Here is a 17,061-nt window from a genome sequence, read left to right on the forward strand (position 1 = left end):
TGGTGTTGTTCATCGGGATTCAAAATCTGATGGTACCTCAAGTTTCAGATCTGGTTTCATTACTTTGTAAGACCTAGCATACCTCGGTCTATTCTTCCTATTTCAGTTTCCACAGCACATTATGCTAAGTTTTTGGATAACATGCCTTTCTCTTTGTCACATTATGTAGGATTTGGCAATGTAACAACTACAAATCTATTATCCACTAGTGAAATCGGGGTACATGATGCTCTGTGCTGAGTCTGCATAATAAAAAGAGGGTGTGTATGAATGCAAAAACTTCAATATGAAAAACCTCTATTACTAGTTTGCTTTGTGTACAGATTTGTGGAGTGGCAGGGTGATTTTCTAGTGTCTGTAATGAATAAAGCTACTTTTTATGTGCTTGATGATTTGGTGGACTGCCTCTATGTGATTAAGAGACTGAAATAATGTGCATGTTTTTTATCTGATCTGTTTTTTCTAAATAGTCATTTAGTTATACTTCTTTAATGACTGAGCCTTTGCAGGATTGATAACCAAAGGCTCCACCATAAAACGTGGAGATTAGATTGAAACGTCTGATTATTCATTCTGAATTATTCTTAGACACTAAAAGAGGTCATCCAACTAATTAGGCTGCCTTTGAGGGTAACATTGTGATGTGTATTCAACTGAATTGAGCTTTGCAAATATCAAAAGAGCTGATTACATTTGCAAGCAGAATATTTCATTGATATTGATTACAAGGCACTGCATGCATGACATTATGTCTGGGAGCTGAGCTCGACAAGAAGTTTGAACCTAGAATCACCCATGACATGAAACCTTACTTGCTTAAGTATATATATATATATATATATATATATATATATATATATATATATATATATATATATATGTATGTATGTATGTATATATATGTATATATATGTATATATATATATATATATATATATATATATATATATATATATATATATGTATATGTATATATATATATATATATATATATGTATATGTATATATATATATATATATATATGTATATGTATATATATATATATATATATATATATATGTATATGTATATATATATATATATATATGTGTATATGTATGTATGTATGTGTATATGTATGTATGTATGTGTATATATATTTATTTATTTATTTATTTATTTTAGCCTGAGTTTAAAAATATGTTACAAGTAATATGTGTTAAATATTATTTGTTATAATAACTGCACCAATTTTAGGTGAGGTTGTTGGTGTCTTAATACTAACCTCTCACGTGCCTGCGGTTCGTCCAATCTCACTTCCCTGTTTAACATCTCGTCCCCCGGAAGTACTTGTTTTTATCTAAGGAGGTCAAAATGGCGGCTCGCTGCATGTGAAGGGGTCGTAACGGGGACCGGTTTTATGATTCGCGATCATGTATAAAACACCATGTAGCAGGCTGTCAGGTAACATGCAATAAAATTTGTATCTGGTTCAAAGGGACATTATTTTCAGCGCAACTTTAATCTGCGGCGGCTTAAATCAGCTCTTGATGCTAAGGCATAAGCTAGCCCACTAGCTTAGCATTTAGGTAACTAGATGCAACTGAGCTGTAGGCAATAGGCTAGCATTGACCTTGTTTATAGAGGGTATGCGCCCCAGGCAGAAGTCGGTCGCATATACAAAGGGGGGGGGGGGAAGAAGGCTATATAGCGACTGTGGCTATCATTGCACCTGCGGTGTCAAAATACTGAACGTTTACCCTTAAGAAGAGTCAATATTGGACATAACTTCGATGCTTCGCCAGTCGGTCTAAGGACACTGTCAACAGCAATTTAGGATAACGTTTTATCCACAGTAGGATTCGCTGTGTTTGAGCTATCGTCTTTAATAAAAATAACAGCGATAGTGTTACCACTAATGTGAAAGTAAGTTTGGTGGGTCGGATTAATGTTTAGGAAGGCTAGTAGCATAACGAAATCTATATCTCTGAGTTGTGGCATTGCATCAGTGGTATGAAAACCACGTCAAAGGATGCTGATTGTGTTTTATTTTATCTGTCTGTCCATCCATTCATTTTATTTGGTCATTTCCCCTCCTGTCCATAGAGTAAATGTGCTTTTTCCTCATGGTTTCTAGTATTTCTCACAGTATTTGTGGCAGTAGGGTGTGAGCACAAAAAGATGAACACCCATGCTTTTTTAAAACAAATAGTAAAAAAAAATAAGTAGCAATTAAGCAGTTTCCCTGCTAATTTCCAAATCCTCTTTCTTGAACTGCATGTAGCAACAAGGTTGTTTTCTGCTCTGCAGCCTTGGTTAAACATATAAAACAAGTCTCCGCCTGCTGCAAATGCAATTTAGTGGTCTTAGAGCTTGCAGCAAACCTTCTGATCTTTACAGCCAACAGGTAGCTGAATGACAAAGATCACCACCGCACTGAGCAGGTTACCTTGCCAGAGAAAGGTACATGAGGTGGGATGAGCTAGCTGGTTAAATTTTCAAATAAGAGCAATGGGATCGTTCAGTAGTAAATTGACTGTGGTGTTCTCTTGGATACTGAAATGCTGAAATGAGCAGCAAAATGTATCTGGGCAACAAATGTTGCCCAGATAAATTTTGATTAAAGCATGTTTTAGTTTTTAATGACCAAGATAATCTAACCAAACTGAATTTTAATAATTTTTAATGTCTTGCGTTTCTTGTAGGTTTTGTTGGTGTAAGTGTGAAACAGAAACTAGCTCGAAATGTTCCTCGATGTAACCAGATTACTCGCAGCCTTATTCAGTTGCACAGACGAGATCCTTCAAACTGGCTGACGTATCAACATTTTAACTTCCTCAAACGTCAGGTATCATCTTGTCGTCTTCGAACGTATTGTATCTCGTAAAATCAATTTATTAAACATTTTTGCTTATCGTTAATGCTGATTTATCCCAGTATTCTGAGGCTAGCGGAGTTTCTTCTTTTGCCTCTTTTTTGCCATTAGAAAATATTTACCCAATAAGTCTCCTTGCTTTTGTTTTTTTCCCCAGTATGTTTCAAAGAACACAAGTGAGCTTCACCAGCGAGCCATCCCCAAACAAGCACCTGTTCTGACTATTGTGGATGAGAGAGATGACAGCGTTGAAAGGCAAGTGGAGCGAGTACCAACCATCAATCCTGCAGCTACAGATGCTGGTCCACAGGCAGAGGATGCAACCCATAAGCCTCAAGATAAACTCTCCATCTTGAAGCACACTGCAGAAAATGCAGCAGCGCAGAATGTTTCCGTTTCCCATATGACTGGAACTTCAGATGAGCCTCCACATGTCCGGGTTGAGACTGAAGAAGAAAAACAGGCACGTCTAGATAGACAGTGGAAGCAGCTGAAGGTTGATAGGACTGACTTACCGGATATCTATGCAAGACTTTCAAAAATTAAACTAACAGGTAGAGTATTCAACACTTATATATTTTATTATTACAATATTAGTTGACTCAATATTCAGGCTGTTCTAAATACTTTAAAAAGCTTTTCCTACTGTTGGATTCATATTAGGGAGGAGGGATGTTTTATGTTGTCATCTCGGGCACACAACTCTGGTTTTGAGCACAGCAAACTCACCTATCTGGTTTTGAGACCTTCTGTTTGATAGGGGCAGCCAATCAGGAGAAAGCTGAACTAAAATGGCTTGACTGGCTCCACCAAGGCCCAGTATAAGAAGATAAAGGGATTGTTTACTGTGAATTGTGCAAAGCTAGAATTGACGATGAACTAAAGGAAATAACATGCAAACACTTATCCCGACATCCATACAGAATCACTGACATTGTGTAAAAATTGAGTAAGTAAAGAACACCAGTCAAATAAATAGAAAAATGTACAAGATTACTGTGGATGGGTTAAATGTGCACATAGACATGACTATGTTGTTGTGCTTAGTAATATAATAAACAGGGATTCATGCCAGTCATTCGGTGAGTGAGTCAGTGGGACTGATCGTCTTCATGAGAGTCACTGTAATTCATTTCCCTCTGTATCGCAATGGGTTATAACAATAAATCCATCACTTTACATATTTAAGTAGAGCTTTGGAGCAATTGGAGTCAGTAGTTTTAATACAAGACCTTAAAGTCATTCTGTTAGTTTTTAGATAAGGTGCATGAAAAGGGGAACAAGCTGAAATCTATTGTTTTGCAGTTTGTCTTGTCCTACTATGTGCTTTCTTTTTGTTTACACTGAATCAAACTTCTAGGGATATTAAATGTTTTACATATTATTTTGGAGAGATAATACTCCGAGAAACTAGAATGGATTATGTTGTTTCTTTTCTTTTTATCACCTTCGTTATTTCAGCTCTGGTGGTTACAACTGCAGCTGCCGGCTTTGCAATGGCTCCGGTGCCCTTTGATCCAGTCATGTTTTTCGTGTCATCTTTGGGAACAGGCCTTGCCTCTTGTGCTGCCAACTCAATTAACCAGGTTTGTTTTCTTCTTTCAAACATACATATATACACACACACACCTTTGTACATATTAGCATGTGGTTTTTACACAAACTAAGAAATTCTAGTCACCATATATGCATTAAAATCATTTGAGCTTAAACAAACATTGTATCAGCTTTCATAGTTTGGCAGTGAATTTTAACCAACAACTCATCAATAAATTGTCATTGAGTATGCAGTTCAACAAGGAGCAGTTACTCCTGTGTTAATCTCAGCTAAATTTCCTGCAAATACAGAAGTCCCAGAAAGCAAGAAATATTAAACACATGGGCTGTTTTAACTGCTTCAAGAATCGCTGTAAACATTGCAGATGTTTGTGGTCTTGAATCACTTTGATTTTTAGTACCAATTTCCTTTTGGAACAAAAGTGACCCGTCCCAGAACTGGCCTGATATTCGTTGGCCTTGAAGTTGTGTAATATAGTTTTTTTGTAGACATGTTATGACAACATGCCTGTTGACCGAGACCCACATCCACCGTTTTCTTTTTAAGTTGTTTTAAGAGATGTTCCAAAAAACGCTAAACGGACCAGCACATCCCCTTATTTACCCAGCCTACATTCCTCTTTAGCTACGCATTTCAAAAATGCATTGAGCTAACTGTAATGCTATTATTAGTTCCACGCTGAAAGCTTTTTTGAAGGTTTAAACAAAGGGGAGCTAGTGTACTTAGACACTTAGAATGCCTAAAGTAGGGCCTTCTCTTGCTCTCTAATGTTGATGTTGTACATCGGAATTCTCTCTGACTTAATAATATTCACATAATGGGTGACCTCTTCTTCAGCCCTGGATTGAACTGTGGTTAGTGGTGTTCTTGGCCTATAATTTGACAAAGACCTTGATTACCCTACAGGTTCATGGCCTTGAAACAGACTCCCCTTCCCCCACCCTGGCTTCCTAGCAGTGTGATTCAGTCACGTGTTCACTGTTTTGCAACCGTGAAATGCCAGGAAGTCAACGAGTTTGTACTAACGCTGATCATCTCGGACGTAAACTTGCATTGTGCCATTTAGGTGCAGACGTCTATGAATATGAATGTGCAGATGTTTACACGGTTTTGTTGCTGGGACCTGAATAGAGTCAATCAGTCCATTGCTAGGGTTAAAATCGTATTGTCTCTGAAACAGAACTGACTCCTCGGTACACCTCACACTATGCAGGTGTGTAAATATCCTTGAGGTATTTGAAAAATGTCTCCCTCTTTCCACGCCAAATAGTTGAGCCCAGGCCTGAGCTCCTAGACATTCATAGCGTTGAGTGATGCAAGAGGCGGCAGCCACTGTTCGTGCCACGCGAGTCCCTGTATTTGTTTGCCCTCCTTGACATCCGTCCTGTCAATCTTCATTTACTCCACTAACTCGGCCTGAGGTTAGGCTACAACTTGGCTTCATATTTCACTGAAACTGCGGTATTTCCCTTTAGTGCCTCGATCTACTTGCAAATTGAATAAATGTGTGTTAAGACCTGAAAATACATAGAATTAAGGTTTCTATTGTAAAAAAAAAAAAAAGGCAAAAACAAAGAATAGAAATTACAATTTTGAGGAGCAGCCTAGTATTGTCATTTTTAAACCCTAGACCTGAGTAAATGCAGTTGGATCCACATCACGCCCCTCTTCTGGGAGGATCTGCAAAATCTGTCATTTACTTTTAATGAATGAGTCACTTTTTTCTCATTCTACGTTGACACCACAGGTGTATCTCTGGTTGGCTTAATGTTCAGGTAGGACCTCAAGGCACTCAAAGAACTCCCTGAATTCTTTGTGGCACAGAATCAACAAGGTGCTGAAAACTTTTCCCAGAGATTTGGACGCCTGTTGACATGATAGCATCACACAGCTGCTGCAGATTTGTCAGCTGGGATGATTTGAGCTTTGTGACATGACATATCATACTGCTGGAAACTGCTATCAGAAGATAAAGGGAAGGACATGGTCACCAGCAATAGTCTGGCAGGCGATGGCATTTACACAATCCTCATTTGTGTGCCAAGAAAGTATAAATATGCACTATACACTGCCAGTATGAACCACTGAATATTGTAGCAGAAAGGCTCATCAGATCAGGTGATGTGTTTCCTTACTTCTGCTGAGCTTGTGGCAATTGTAGCTTCAGTTTCTTTTTCTTATTGACTTACTGATTATTGACGTAGCACCCTTTGTGATAGTCTCCTCCTGTAGCCTCTCCTCTTCTTCTTGCTGCTCTTATGCATATATTGCTTGTGACAGGGGTTATTTGAGTTACTGTATCTGTGCACCAACAACTATACCACTTTCAAAGTCCCTCATCTCCTTCATTCTGATGCTTAGCTTGAACTAAAGGCATTGGGTTGCTACCGTTGAATTGGCTGATTACATATTCACGTTAACAAGCAGATGAACAGGCCACTAATAAAGCTACCAGTTAGCGTACATTAAACATTCAGGCCTATTCATTATTCACACCATGAAAATACTCAGAGATCATTCTGTTTTCAATTTCCTTTTGAGCTCCTTTGACTCTAAAGAACCTCTGACTTACTATTCATGTATATTCAAAAGGTGGCTCAGGGACTTTTGTCTGGTCAACTTCACACAAGAACCTGATGATGAAAAACTGTGGCATCACTGTAGTTGATCCTTCTGTCTTTGTGTGCCACTGCTTGAGTGAGATCATTGATTTCATATGCATAATGTTACAGTCCTGAGTCCCATTGCTACAGGTTTGCAGAGATGTAGAGGGTGTAGAGATGCATTCAAGGATGACAGGGAAAATTGTCAAGCGCTATGTTCAGTGAGTGGAGCAAGAATACCCCTTGTAAGCTTGATGGCTGCACAGGTTCAGGTGGCTGCAGTGCTTTCTTCCTAGGATTCCCTACTGAGTGGCTTCTGACTGATAGATGAGAGGTATGTGGGGTGTATATCTCTGCATGGAAGGATAAAACTGTCTCAGAAGTGTCATGCATTCCAGGTAATTGCTTTTATTGTGGCTTTCAGCTGTTTCAGCATGACCTTGAATGTGCATTCCTTGTATTTACTTCCGCAACACATAGCAGGTACTCCCTTTTTGTCCTTTATTTTGAATGGCCAGATAGTCAAATATTCTGTTAAAACTCTAGACGTATAGTCTATTTTTCCTGCAGCATACACTTACAAAAACACAGAATAATTGTTGATTTAAACTGATATGTCTTGAATTCAGGAATGTGAAAGAGGCTGATATAAATGGCGTAACACATCTCCCAGTTCATTTTGCCTCATTAATGTGGGTAAAAGTGTCACATGGAAGAACGTATAGTATTTTGGGAATGCTTCACATGGTTTTTGAAGATAAATACACAATGTCGTGTAAGGAGATCCCGGTGGCAATATTACTCCTCTCTGTTTTCACAAATGGCCTTGAGTATTTAAGCCTGAAATCCATCAGTGTTTACTCTGAGCCCAAGACATCCCTTTTTGTGGCTAGATGCTGGGTATGTGAGCCGGATCCCCCACACAAGTTGGATTCGTTCTCCTTCTTTATCCCTCGTTCTCTGTGGGCACATTTTGCATGTCATCATAGTCTTAATTGGAAGGAGTTTGAGATGAGCTTATTTTTTCAGACAAATTAACCACCTGTCTTGAAGGGAAGTTGACTTTGAAGTAGGTTGAAAGTCATGCAAGCGGAAACCTTAAAAGGTGATTTAAAAGAAGAAACACTGTCAGAAAAGCAAACCTGTTTAGTGTGGTTTGTGTTCGTTTCCCTCGGCTCGGCTGGTATAAAAAGTACGTGGCCTTCTACAGACAATCCAACAGTTGTTGTTTGTTTTGCTTTGTTTGGATGAGAATGTAATTATATGCACAGAAGCAGCTGGGATGTTGTTTGTTATATAATTGCCAGCTGCACTGTCACTGCGATCATACTTTACACCTCTTTCTAAGATGTAACCTCACCTGGCTGCAGTTGAGCTCAACACCTTGGTTATGCATTTGTTATTGATAATCCAGAAAATCAAGGAATGGAGAAGACAAACATCCCATCTTCTGATCTCCTGACTTTAAAAAAATTCTTTTCATCTTAAAAATACTGGGGCTTCACTAATAGCGTGGTTCGGTGTGATCAAAGAACTTTTTTAATATACAAAAAGTAAATCAAACAAAAGCTTGACAGACAAATCAAAGCAGATAAAAACTCTTGTGAAGATTACTTCCGATGGATTCTGCCGCTCCGCCCTAATCCCTTAATGTTCAGCATCTGAAGAGGCACAGCAGTATGACCAGAGTTGTTGAACCACCTTGAGGGAAGGAGGAAAGTGCCCCGAGGGAGAAAGAAATGCTTTGGCAGAGAGAGCTTGAGTTGAGCTATCAAAAGCAAGGCTGGTTTTTGTCCAACTTGGAAGTGCCCGTAGGGCAAACTGCAATGTTGTGGTTTCTTTTTAAGATGTTACTCTATTTAGGAAACTGACGGAAGGGTGTAAGCGCTGGAAGTCACGTAACAATGGCGTTTTGTCGTCTAGAGTTCCCTGCCACAGTCAAAAGGCTTAATGCTGTCATGTCTGTCTTACAGTGTCGTCCGAGAGCAAAGGGATTTAATTATTTGACCTTCCAGTTAAAGTAGCTTAGATTTCCAATGAAGTCAGAAAATGAGGAATACTTCACACAGACTGGACTCTGTAAGGAATGACTACCTCAGAGGTTTGCAGCTTCCTCTTGAGCAGAGTGTCTGTGATGTTTACACTGTAGCTCAGATTAGTTAAAATATGCCTTTTGCCGGGGTCACGTAACTCCTGGACCCCACACCGAGAGCAGCAACTGCAGGTGTTCCAGCTGTCATCGGCTTCTAGTCTGGCCACTACTTCAGCTAATTGGATAATTGGGTCAGATGAGAGTTTGAGGCTAGAGCCTAAAATACCGAGGGGTGGTCTGAAGTCCCCGGCAGTGTAAATAATATAACCCGATATGGCCTTTTACTGTCAAATAATTACTGCTCTGCTATTTTGGCAGCATCGTCACTTTGTGTGTTTGTTTTGATGAAAATTCAAGCTGGCTTTCTCTGCGGCTGACTGGTGTCATTTCTGTCTTTGTTAAGAAGGCACAGAGATTTCGTTTCTGCGCGTCTGCTCTGTGGTGAGCTGTCTGAGGCTGGCACGCACAAGCGAGCCCCCACAAGCCCCCTGCCCATGCACTCCACACACTTGAAGCTACAGCCTTCTCTCATGTCCTGTGTAGGCATGCATTATTTACCCTCGCAGCATGCTTCCTTCTCGATGCATCTTGGCCAGCCCTTTTAGAGTAGATTGGTGCATGACTGAACACACGCACAGGCTGTGCAGAGAATCACGTGTTACCAGTGTATATAATACAGCTGTGTACGAATATGTGGTTAAATACGGTCGAAATCACTTTGAGTTGGTCAGAAAGGCTAAAAGAAAACGATATAAATTCCAGTCTATTTCTGTGTAGCGGTGTGTTTGGTTTGCTTTTTCCTAAAATTTTTAAAATACAATACTGGTTAAAGGTTTTGAGCCACACCTCATTTCTTTATATTTTCCTTCCAAGGAGCCAGACTTTCTTGGCATTTGTTGTTGTTGTCTTTCTGAAGTTCTTCCAGAAATTTTCTTTGGACATTTGCTGCTCATTTTAGTCCATCCTTGTACCTGACCAATTTTAGAGGATAACACAGTCTGACCAGCACAAAATAGTATTTTTTTGCACAAGCAAGGTGATTCCCAGGGCACTAGATGAACTGTCTTTGAAAGAAGAAATCCTGACAGGAGACCTGAGAGATGAATCTGTTCCGTCAGTTGACACTTGAAAATCAGTGGCAACATATCTTATGAAATGATTATTCCAAATTTGAGATTTGTGTTTCAAATTGTCATCTACATCTACAAAAGAGGTCTGTAGAGGCACAGTAGCCATCTGTAACACATAGTAGAGGCTCTGTCATGGTTTGCAGATTCAATGCAGTGATGTTGGGAATTTTGTCAAAATTGATGGAATTCTCAGTGCAGAAAAGTACAATCATTTTGATCCGCTGCGCAGTACCATCTGGAAAGTGTCTGCCTGACAACAGCTTCAGCATTGCAGTCTCACTGCCAGTGCAGTAAAAACCGAACTGGATATAAAACACCATCAGTCGTGGATTGGCCTCCACCTATGCCAGACCTCTCATTATGGAATTAAAGGCAGCCGTCATCCAAAGAAGAGCTTTGAATGTCCTTCAAGAAGTCTAGAGAACTGTTCCTGGAGGCTGCTTAAAGAAATTATGAGAGTTTAAACTGTTATATGTATTTCCACGCAAGTTTTCAGATGTTTTAAGAAATGGCTGCACCTATTTCCTGTTTTACTATCAAAATATAAAGAAATGGGTAATATGACAGTGCTGAGAGCTTATTCTGATCCTTTTCACGTTTCTAAATGTACCTTTTAATCAGCAGAATAACAGGAATTGATTCTAAATGATCTGTTTACACAATGAAGCGTAGTCATTTTAACCCTCCATAACAAGCAGACGCGCATGCTTTTAACAATGAAAGAACTCCAACACAGTCCTCTATTTCAAACGCGTTCTTACATGCAGTCTTATTCTGTAGCTAGCATCTGTGTTTTGTTTGAAGTGGCAGTCATCTTTTTAATCATGTTTATCAAAAGCTTTGGATGTCAGATTGGTATGCTGTCACCTGTAATGTGATCTGAATCAAACCAGGAATTTCCCTTGCTTTGTGGTATATCTAATGTAATCCATAATGTAATCTGAGTTTTTGAACTACTCTGATTTAATATTTTCAAGCTGGTCCTGGTTAAAGTCCTGAAATTGCACTTAGTTAAATTCAGATAACCTCAGCATAAAAAAATGCATTTATTACAGTGTATTCACTCAACGGGTAAGTTTAAAATGCTGGCTCCTAATCTATAATTGCATCCATCTTGGAAGTATTTTGCAGAGCATGTAGCTCTTTTCTGTGCATAGTCCAGCTATTGTAGTGTTCAGAGAGCAGTCAGACAAATTACTGTGGTTATGTAAAATCAGTAGATTTGAGTCCCTAAATAAAAACTATCGGGCAGTTCTAAACTTTAGAACAAACTAAAGTTGTCCTCTTGTCCTTTATGTCCCAGTACATACTTGCGTTTTCTTTGAAAGGATCGCTGAAGCCAACATAACTGAACACTAAGTCTGCGTGTCAGAAGGGCTGTATGCTGTTTTAGTACCAGGATTTCAGCTGATACATTGTCCAACTGCCTGCTGGGTATAATGATTGGGGAATTTTTTTAAATGTAATTTTAAGATATTTGCTAGACATGTTATCAGACTACTCTTGCCATGGGCTATACTTAAATATATAAAAATATCTCAAAATCACACAGTGAGCATTGCTCAAGCAAAGCATATAGTCTGCAGGTGGTCTTTTATTTTGAAAGTTGACCAGATTCTTTTTTTTGTTTTATTGTGCTTCTGTGTCTGACTTCCTGTTTTCCCAATTTGCCCTGTGCAGCAAGATGTGAAGAAAAGAAAGCAAGAAAGGCAAAAGTCTCCTATTTTTAAGACGACAGAATGTGTAGCTGCAAGTGGAATTCTCCTAAAACACAGTGTAGCACGTCGGGTGAAATTGCAAGGATTGTTGTTCCATCCCTCCAGTTTCGAGGATTGGGAATAGAAAGCAGCCGAACCTGTTTTTTTTCCCCAGGGTTACCCTCGGTTGTTAAGCTGATTTCTGTCCATTTATTTTTGATAATTACAAGAGGCCTAAACATTTATCCATATATGTAAAAATGCAACTGTGGTTCAGTAGACTCCACTTGGTATAACCTTTATTAGTTTTGCTGTGTCGACACAGAAAAAGCATCGCTCTTCTGTCGGTGCCATGTAGCAGGTTTTATGATGGGTGGATAGACCAAAGGATCTTTCCTGTGTTGACAGTATGACTGAAACAGTGACACACTCAGCTGACGGTCATTAGATCTGCTTGATAGCTTTGGCTGTATCGCTGTATCGTGAAGAGGAGCCTTAATCTCTCTTATCCTGTGATGAGTTGTTGCCTTTTCTGCATCAGTTCAGAATTGTGACTCTGTGTTTATATCGTCATCTGCTAAAAACAGCAACGATAATAGTTATACAATCATAATACAAACACGAAAAGAGAATTTGAGTCAAAACTAGGCGTTTTACTGCAGTTGTAGCTTCATTGTATTTATTGTATGGGCTGAATGTTCATTTATTGTCTGTCAAATGATTTAGTTTGTAACATTTTGTTGACTGCTTTTACTAAGTTAGAGGTCAAATGCATCGAGGCTTTTGCTAAGTGTGCATTTTAACAACAGCGGAAAGACACCCCCCACAGATAAACCACAGCTGCCATTCGTAAGATCTTGTTTTCCACCAGTGCATTTAAGACAAAAGAGAAAGCTGATCTTTGACATACATACTTTTTGGCTTTTCCTTTCGACGGTCCCCTCCAAGCTGTTAATTCAGCCCGAGAGAAAGAATGAAAATTCCTTTTTAATTGCCTAGCAAGATGGGACCAAAAGGACTAGATGGGTATCTCTCTGTTAGCGCTGGATTAAAATGAATATTTAACTAGACAGCCCTGTTTAATAGTTAATTTCTTTAAAGCCTTTTGTCTTTGTCAACTGTGGGGTGCCAGTCCATTTCAAACTGTACAAATGGATCTCTTGTAGCCTCAGATGGGAAACAGATGCTATCCTCTGATAAAGTCACGAAGGCTAAATCCATCTATTATATGCCCCAGAGATAATGAACGCGATCAGGCACCAGCTTATACTGCTGCCAGGCTAAGTATTTGTTAAGCTTAGATACAAGGATTGATAGAAATTCTGGTGTCTAGTATTGTCCACAGTTTGTTTGTGAGTTTGTTCCTTTCTTTTAGAAGAATTTGCCAAAAGCTTAACCTGACTGTGTTGTGTGCGTGTGGCCAAGAAGTTGTCTGTGTTATTACAAGAGCCTAATATACTCCGTGTTTCTCATTTTAAAGTTACATTTAGCCGGAAGCTTTAAAAATGCATGTTAGTTATGATGTGGCTGTTAGATTTTCTGTTCTTCTTGTGTATCTTTCATCTGCTATAGAGAGAATTAATTGGTAAGTAGGCAAACCAAACTTAATGAAGTAAATGAACTGGAGGAAAGGTTCATTTATAAGGGCTTTGGCAGGCAACAGCCTTACTCTAATGAAGCACTTGTGGGGTGTTAATCTTAGGTGCTTTTCTATTGATGTGAATCCCTAAAAAACTACATTTTTGAGTCAGTTGAAAGCTGCCTCATTAAAGGAGATCAGTGCAAGAGTGAATTTAAAGAAGTACTGAAGGCAGCTAAAGAAATCTCTTTGTTGGTATCAGGTTTCTTCAAGTTGTCTGTTTTGTTTTTTGTTTGTTTTGTTTTTTGTTTTCTTGAATCAAATACGACTTAATTCAGTATTAAAAACCAAAACGTTACATTTATCTGGCATTCGTCATCCATCCCTAAACAATTCACAAGTCAATAGTTAATTTTATGTCATTTTATGGGCACTTTTCCATTTTCACAAGCATTTCTCTGCCCAGAGTACTGATCAAATTTTAGTTAAATGACTTCTTAGTGGGTTTAATTCTCATGAGTTTCTACATCACAGTTAAACTTCAGAGTAAAACTTACAAACATACACTGATATATAACATATTTCGCTTCTTCACTTCTTCTTGTGAACAACCTATGAAAGAAAAAGATTCTTAGCAGACGCGACAACAAGTGCGATCTGGCCTTTTGTCCAGATCACACTTGGGTGATGCACAAACACTCACGTCTGAAGGGCTTTCAGTGCCACAGCCTGTTAGTTTAAACACACGTCTCCACAATAGTCGACTTCACTCCACGGGATAACTGATGGGCAGGTGGAGCACCTCCTCTCCACCTTCCTGATTATCCTTTAGTTTTGAACAAAACACTGTGATTATGGGCTTCAATGACCAACGTGGCAAGACGCCGACACAGACAGACCCACACGCAAACACACACCTCAACACCGTCTGGCACCAATGAGCCTTTTTCCACTCCTCACGCACACACACATACTTTTGGATTCATTTAGCAGTGACAGACCTAACACGAGAGTAAATATTTTTAACACCAACTGTAACAGTCCATCTGTTGTGTTTAATTTCTCAGTTGCGATTAATTCTTGCAGTTGAGAGAGGGTTTTTTTCAGATTGTGGTATCTGAAAGGAAGAAACTGAAAGAAGCCCTTGAGATCTGTTTATATGTTGGTGCTACTACAGATAGTGTCATGTGCATTCATAAAAATCAAAAACCACACCTGATTGGTGAGGTCTCATATGTCTGCTATACGAGACCATTCCTCTGTTTCACCACACTGAAATAGATTGAGGACAGTCCTGGCGGGCTCCTCATTTTTAGAAATGACCCTCTCTGCATTGCTGAACATTTGCAAGTTGGAGGCCAGAGAGTTGCATGTCTATTTATTGAATGTAATGTCACTCGGAGACAACTATCCCCAGCCCAAGTGTTTTTTGTTAAGCTGAGCTCAAAATTACCCATTATGGCATGAACCAAGCGAAAGTATCATGACAGAAAAAGCAATGGCTTTGCAATGATGTGGAACGTCTTTTGTGAGGCTAATGTTAGTCAGATGAGAACATACTGTGTGGTGATATGTACTGCAGCACTTTCAAAACTGTGACAGAGAAGCGAATAATAAATTTGATGGAATGACCTGCTGTTTTCAGTTGAGTTTTTGTTCTTCTTTCTTTTCCTTACTGTGTTTAGTTGCTGGAGGGATAATTGGACATGTGGATATAAAGACAACTCCAAAGCTCACTGATATTTATGCTCTTTATATTAATATGTTACAGGCTTTTGGTCTTATTTAGACATAAGGCAGAGAAATAATTCTTTAAAAAACTGCTTTGTGCATGATTCTTTCTGGTTTTACAGCGAAGAAAAAAAGAATTGTTGTTTTGGAAGGCTAATTAAAGTAAGGAGGCTGGGAAACGCACATTTAGAGTATCTGTTTTCTTAATACATCACATTTATGTATTTGTGTGTTCTATTTTTTCACCTTTAAATGCAAGTTTTGCCTCTCTATTTGAACGTAACTTAGCCAAAGGCAAGTAGGAACACTCTTTGTAATGCTGAGATCCATGGATAATTAACAAAAGCAGCCCTGTTTATGGCGTGCCCGTGAGCCAACACTGCATGCTAATTTGATTCAAACCGAGAAGCTTTTGGGGCAAGGGCATCGTTGCTGGAAAACAAAATGGTTCCCAACATGCACCAAGATTTTCCCCTATGCTTATGGTGTTGTCTTACATTCTCCAGCTTTTTTGCATTTTTCTCTAAATGTGATGAAGAGTGCAATTTTTTTTCCTTTTTAAATGCCACACGGAGGGTTCAATTTCCAGCCATTTTCACAAAGAGACATTTATTATATTTAATCTTAAGATAAACGAAGCTGTGCCATGCAGATTGACACCGTAGGATAGCCAAGTCATCTCAGACAGGGTCTACAAAACCCCGAGTTGAGCCACGTTGGACCGTTTCCTATACAGCTGTTGCTCTGCTTCTCACTGTCAGCAAAGAAACTGTTGCATCTATTGGAGAAAAGTCCTCAGAGATCGTTTTGCTTTGCTGTTGCATAGTGCACTCTGTCTGCTAAGCATTATGAAGACGTCGCATTATTATCAGGAACCCCAGATATAGACTAGCTGTCTTTTATTACTATTCTGTAGTTTGAATAATTGTTTTGTGTGCTTTCAGCTCCTGCACATATTTGAAATTTAAAAAGGTCTCATGCCCGGTCTACAATGACTGTTATTCTGGCCATATTCACCCAAAGTCTTCAGTACTTCATTATGTAATCACAAAGGATAAACTGAACAGCTGAAAAATGCCACAGCTGATATTTTGCATATAAAAAGGTTGTTTTATGTGATCGTGGATGCCCTTTTAGTTTTGCTCATAATGGTCTCATTTAAAAGCAGAAATATCCTCCAGGTCTACTTTGTCATTACAGTTATTACCATGCTAAAACTTAACAAAATACGGGGCAAGAAACAAAAGAGAAAAAGATCTGATAATTTGGAAAGCCTTTGAGTACATAAACTTCATTAGGGCTTGTGTATACTTTAAAATCCATGGATATTGACAATGTTATACAATCACCCACCACTTCTTGCTTACTTACTGCTGGGATGGAGCTACTTTTGCCTTGAAACTAGGGCTGCACTATTTTGCAAAAAATGAGAATCACGATTTTTTTGCTTAGAATTGAGATCACGATTCTCTCACGATTTTCTTTTCCAATATAATATTTATTGCACTTATTAACTGCACATCAACTTCGTAACAGTTGAGACTGAACATAAAAACAATAAATAAACATAAAAACAACAAATGTCTCACATTTTTCTTGTTGCCGCAAAATGTTGTACTGCTTGAAATTCCGTCTCCACTGTTGCTCGACACTGCGTGTATAGAGCAGGTAGTGCAACAATAGAAAAATAGTTAGCGTTTGTCTAGGGTGTTGATCATTTTCCTAAATCCCTCGTTTTGCACAGTGTTGATGGAGCCATATCTTTGGTCAGGTGATAAGTAATAGCCTCCGTAATTTCTTTGTGCCTGCGGGAGTT

At 38.9% G+C, this 17,061-nt stretch overlaps 1 protein-coding gene across 1 annotated transcript in view; it reads left to right on the plus strand.

Annotated features, from left to right (window-relative positions):
- The first annotated feature begins 1,311 nt into the window (after positions 1–1,311).
- The window catches only part of cox10 (cytochrome c oxidase assembly factor heme A:farnesyltransferase COX10), a 35,353-nt gene continuing 19,603 nt past the window's right edge, over positions 1,312–17,061 (plus strand). The window contains exons 1-4 of the mRNA XM_085170312.1: positions 1,312–1,444; positions 2,686–2,828; positions 3,013–3,409; positions 4,317–4,441. Of these exons, the coding sequence (XP_085026438.1) occupies positions 1,414–1,444; positions 2,686–2,828; positions 3,013–3,409; positions 4,317–4,441 (696 nt within the window). The 5' untranslated portion in view covers positions 1,312–1,413. The remainder of the gene's footprint in view (positions 1,445–2,685; positions 2,829–3,012; positions 3,410–4,316; positions 4,442–17,061) is intronic.

This window comes from Neolamprologus multifasciatus, chromosome 8, assembly GCF_963576455.1.
Source record: "Neolamprologus multifasciatus chromosome 8, fNeoMul1.2, whole genome shotgun sequence".
Taxonomy (NCBI): Eukaryota; Metazoa; Chordata; class Actinopteri; order Cichliformes; family Cichlidae; genus Neolamprologus; species Neolamprologus multifasciatus.